At 34.6% G+C, this 4,274-nt stretch overlaps 1 protein-coding gene across 1 annotated transcript; it reads left to right on the forward strand.

Annotated features, from left to right (window-relative positions):
• Positions 1-1,763: 1,763 nt before the first annotated feature.
• On the forward strand, positions 1,764-4,274 carry LOC132946571 (uncharacterized protein DDB_G0289917-like). The gene has a single exon (XM_061016617.1). The coding sequence runs from the start codon at positions 2,766-2,768 to the stop codon at positions 4,272-4,274; it is 1,509 nt and encodes a 502-aa protein (XP_060872600.1). The 5' UTR covers positions 1,764-2,765.

Genomic DNA, 4,274 nt, shown 5'->3' on the forward strand with positions numbered 1-4,274 from the left:
GTCAACACTGTATTAATAAAAGTATTTATTGTTAAAATAAAATTGAGTTCTGCATTATTTGTAGGTACTTAATAATTATGTGGGTATAAAGGAAACATATTTTAATCATACAAAATTAGATAAAATAAAAGACAAAAATAATAAGTAAATACGTCGTGTTAAAAATAGTTTTTAATTAATATAGGCAGGATAGGTACCTATTATGTAGGTAGGTACTTATCCATAGAGATGGAGAATTTACGTAAAAAAAATATCGGTAAATTTACCGGTAAATTTTACGGTAAATTTACCAATAATGTTGTAAAAATGGTAAAATAGCTAAATCTTAGAGCCATTGTTATTTTTTACTATTAGACATTAGTAAATACTAAATACGATTCGTATTAGGTACTAATGTTGTATACCTACTTGTTAAATCTAGTTCTTTCTAATAATAACAATAATTAACAAAAAATTTAAAAAATGAATCTAAAATATTGTAGTAAGCCAGTTACTACTTAACAAACATCATTGTAATATAATAGTCATTATATTATACTATAGACTAGCTATACTGTAATTCGGCATAAATCGGATATTAGAACGGAAATAGGATTTCCTACTGTTTAGTATGAGAAGACAGGCTCACTGAATAATATAATTACTCGGGGAGTCCTGTGTACGACAATAGTCAAATATAAAAATATAAAATGGTTAATTTAATTACGACGCGGTACGCGACAAAGTTCAGTATAGAAACATAAAAGAGTAGAATGATTATTCAATTGAATCATAGATTAGCATTTTTAGCAATACGTAGAAATATAAGGAAGTCATAAAATGCGTGGGCCGGAACGCTGGTCACACACATCACATCCGTGAGCCGAGATACAGTATCTATGGGCAGGGGGTACGGGGAACTTCATATATAAGGGAGCCCGAATCGGCCTGTTTTCAGACGTGTACTACCACCCATTAGTGCAAGCACCTTCACGCCACTCTGTACGAGCATATTTGGACTTAGAAAAATTATCAACAATATAATAAAATTCACAATAAAACAACAACTGTCTTTTATTTATTATCAACCACGACTACAACATCAAACAAATTGTCTGCGACCCGCAACGATAATATCTCGGCAGCCACTTATCTGCTATTAGAACTACGATAGTAGGTACCAAGCTGTCGAGAACATTACACTGGCGCAGTCGAAAAAGGAGGTTCAAGGAGTTTCAAGACGAGGCGAGCAGTCAAAGCGGCGGATTTAAATTTCCAAAGGCGAGTCTAGCAGTCAAGGCGGCTACATTCAACTTCGGAGATCCAGTACCGACGCAGCGGCTACACCACGTCAAGCAGCTCCACGGAGGTAACAGTCAAGGTCTGATCAACCAAGGCGACTCCGGAATCAACGAACAAATTCAAGACGGGCCAGCAGTCAATCAAGAAAATGAACACAGCAGTGGCAACAACGTTGTTGTGAGTATATTAATTAAGTGAAGATAGATAATTAAAATTAAAATTGTATAGCTTGAAGTGCACGTCTCACGTTGATACATATATATCAGCGTTTATTTTATACTTGGTGGTGGTGTAAAATATTAGGGAAAAATATTCGAATAAAATTAAATAAAGAAAAAAATAGGAAACAAGCTTGGGAAGAACTATATACGTATTTTATGATAGACAGCTGTAGACTGATCTAGGATTTTTATAGACGGCAAGGACCGATCTGAGATTTTTGTGGTAGGCAGCAGGGACTGACCTAAGTATTTTATGGTATTTTATGGTAGGCAGCAGGGACTGACCTAAGTATTTTATGATATTTTGTGATAGACAGCGGAGACTGATCTAATAAAGTAAAGTAGACGGCGATAGGCTGATCTAGGAAATTGATGCACGCGCGTAGCATTTTTGAATTATATATGAGAATAATTGATTAAAGTGAAATATTGAATTTTGAATTGAAATATAATTATTGAGAGAATTTAAGTGATATATATTGGAAAAAAAGAGATTTTGAATTAAAAGGCAGTAGATGACCTTATTAAAGTAATTGACGTCAAATTTTGAAAAGTTTTGAAAGAAAAAAAAAAGAGAGAGATTAATTATAGGGGCCCTAGGATAAGAAATAGTATAACGTTACTAAGAATAAGTTAATAGAATAATTATTAGAAATCAAAAAAAAAATTGTTAGTGTTTAGAAGATTAAATGGTAAAGCGCGTAAATTAGGAAATTAAATCATTTAAGAAAAATTAGTAATAATACTTTTATAGTCTATAGTCTATAAAAATAGGGGATAGGAAGTCGAATATTATTAGAGGGATTTACGGAGTAATTAACCGGGAAATTTTCGTTATAATATTCGAGCGTAGTACGAGCGCGTACGCATAAAAAAACATCGCGGAACAGGGCGAGGAAAACGGGTGAGGGGATACCGTATCGAAATTTAACACGCGTAACATAGGCGGTCGAACGTTTTACGTGTTATTAGATAGGTACTCATCCATGTCCAACGTACGACGCGCGTTTACGTAATTTCTATTTAATATTTGTGCACGATATTTATTTTATAAGTAATAAATTTTTACGTATTATTAATTTTGGTGACGGTAGTTACGTATTATTAGTTTATAAATCAATAATAGTAAACACATGTAGAGTAAATACTTTTGGTAATTACTCACGCGGATAGGATATTAATAAATTTAGTAGATATAATTTATAAGTATCTAGTAGATATAATTTATGAAAAATTATATATATGTAATGTTTAGATAAATATATGTCAGAATCCGATAGTTCAGATATTGATACTAGTTCTGCGGACAGTTCAATAAAAGTTGAAAATTATAAATCTAGGAAAGAATTAAAAGAAGCAGTTTTAAAAGACGCTGTAAAGAAAGAATTTTTAGAACAAACTAGGAAACACATAGTTAAAACCGTTAAGAAAAAGTTAGTAAGAACACATAGTTTAACAGAACAGATAGGTACCGCGCCACGAAAACAAACCGTAGGTCGTTTAGGTACTAGGTCAGACTCAAGCGTAATTCACGTGCAGTTAGAGTCAGTGGTTAAGAAAAAAATGAGTAAAATGGATTTAGATAAAGCAATTGCTATGATACCTATTTGCACGGGCAAAAAGGACGTAGCCGAATTTATAAATATTTGTGAAATCGCAATTAAAGAAACAACGGAAGCAGATACGCCGATATTATTAAAAATAATTACTTCTAAGTTAACGGGAAATGCGTTAGAAGTAACAAAATATCGAAATTTAGAAACATGGGGAGCAATAAAAACAATATTAGAAGGGGCATTCGAACAAAAAGTATCGGAGAGGGCCCTATCAATAGCTTTAAACACGGCACGTATGGCCGAGGGAGAAAGTGTGGCAAAATTCGCTAGTAGAATCGAAGAGTTATATTATAAACTCTGCGCGGCAAGTACGATAGGTCTAGCTCAGGCCGAGGCAGATATAGTGAAAAAACAAACTAAGAAACAGGCAATGATCATATTTATGACAGGGTTACCTCATCACCTATATACAGTATTGAAAAGTCGAAATCCCAGTACATTGGAACAATGTTTCAAAACGGCGATCGATGAGATGCTCGAATATGAGTCAAAAGTAGAAATGGATAAGTTGCAGAGACAAATCGGTAATGGAAAACAGGCGGACGTCAATAACGAGGAAAAACGACAAAATGGTGGTAATACAAATAACGCAGTTAATCGCGGAGGAAACGGTAATTCAAATCAAAGCAATAGAAATAACAATTTCAACGGGTATAACAACCGATATGTTAATCACAACAACCGCAATAACTATGGGAATAATAATCAGAGCGGATATGGCTCACACATGGTTAATCGCGGCGGTCAACGAGGCGGAAACGGCTATGGACGGAATTTCAATGGCAATAATGTACAACAAAATAATATTAACCGAAGCACCGGATGCTATACTTGTGGTAGATCTAATCACATAGCACGAGATTGCTGGAGCAATCGACCTAATGCGCAACAAAATACGTACAACAATAATCGTGTAAACGGCACGCGCCATGCGAACAACAGCAATAATGTTCGTAGGGACAGTAACAATACTCAGGGCGTACTTTGCAGTTACTGCAATAAGATAGGTCATGAAATTTCAACCTGTTATACAAAACAGAAAAACGAAAGAAGCACGTCGGGAAACGCCAACGGACCATCACCAGTGGGAGTCAGATTGGTCCAAGAAATAGTTCAAGACCCACACACAGGATTTTCCACATCACAGCAAAATTAA

This window comes from Metopolophium dirhodum, chromosome 6 (genome assembly GCF_019925205.1).
Source record: "Metopolophium dirhodum isolate CAU chromosome 6, ASM1992520v1, whole genome shotgun sequence".
In the NCBI taxonomy this organism is placed as follows: Eukaryota; Metazoa; Arthropoda; class Insecta; order Hemiptera; family Aphididae; genus Metopolophium; species Metopolophium dirhodum.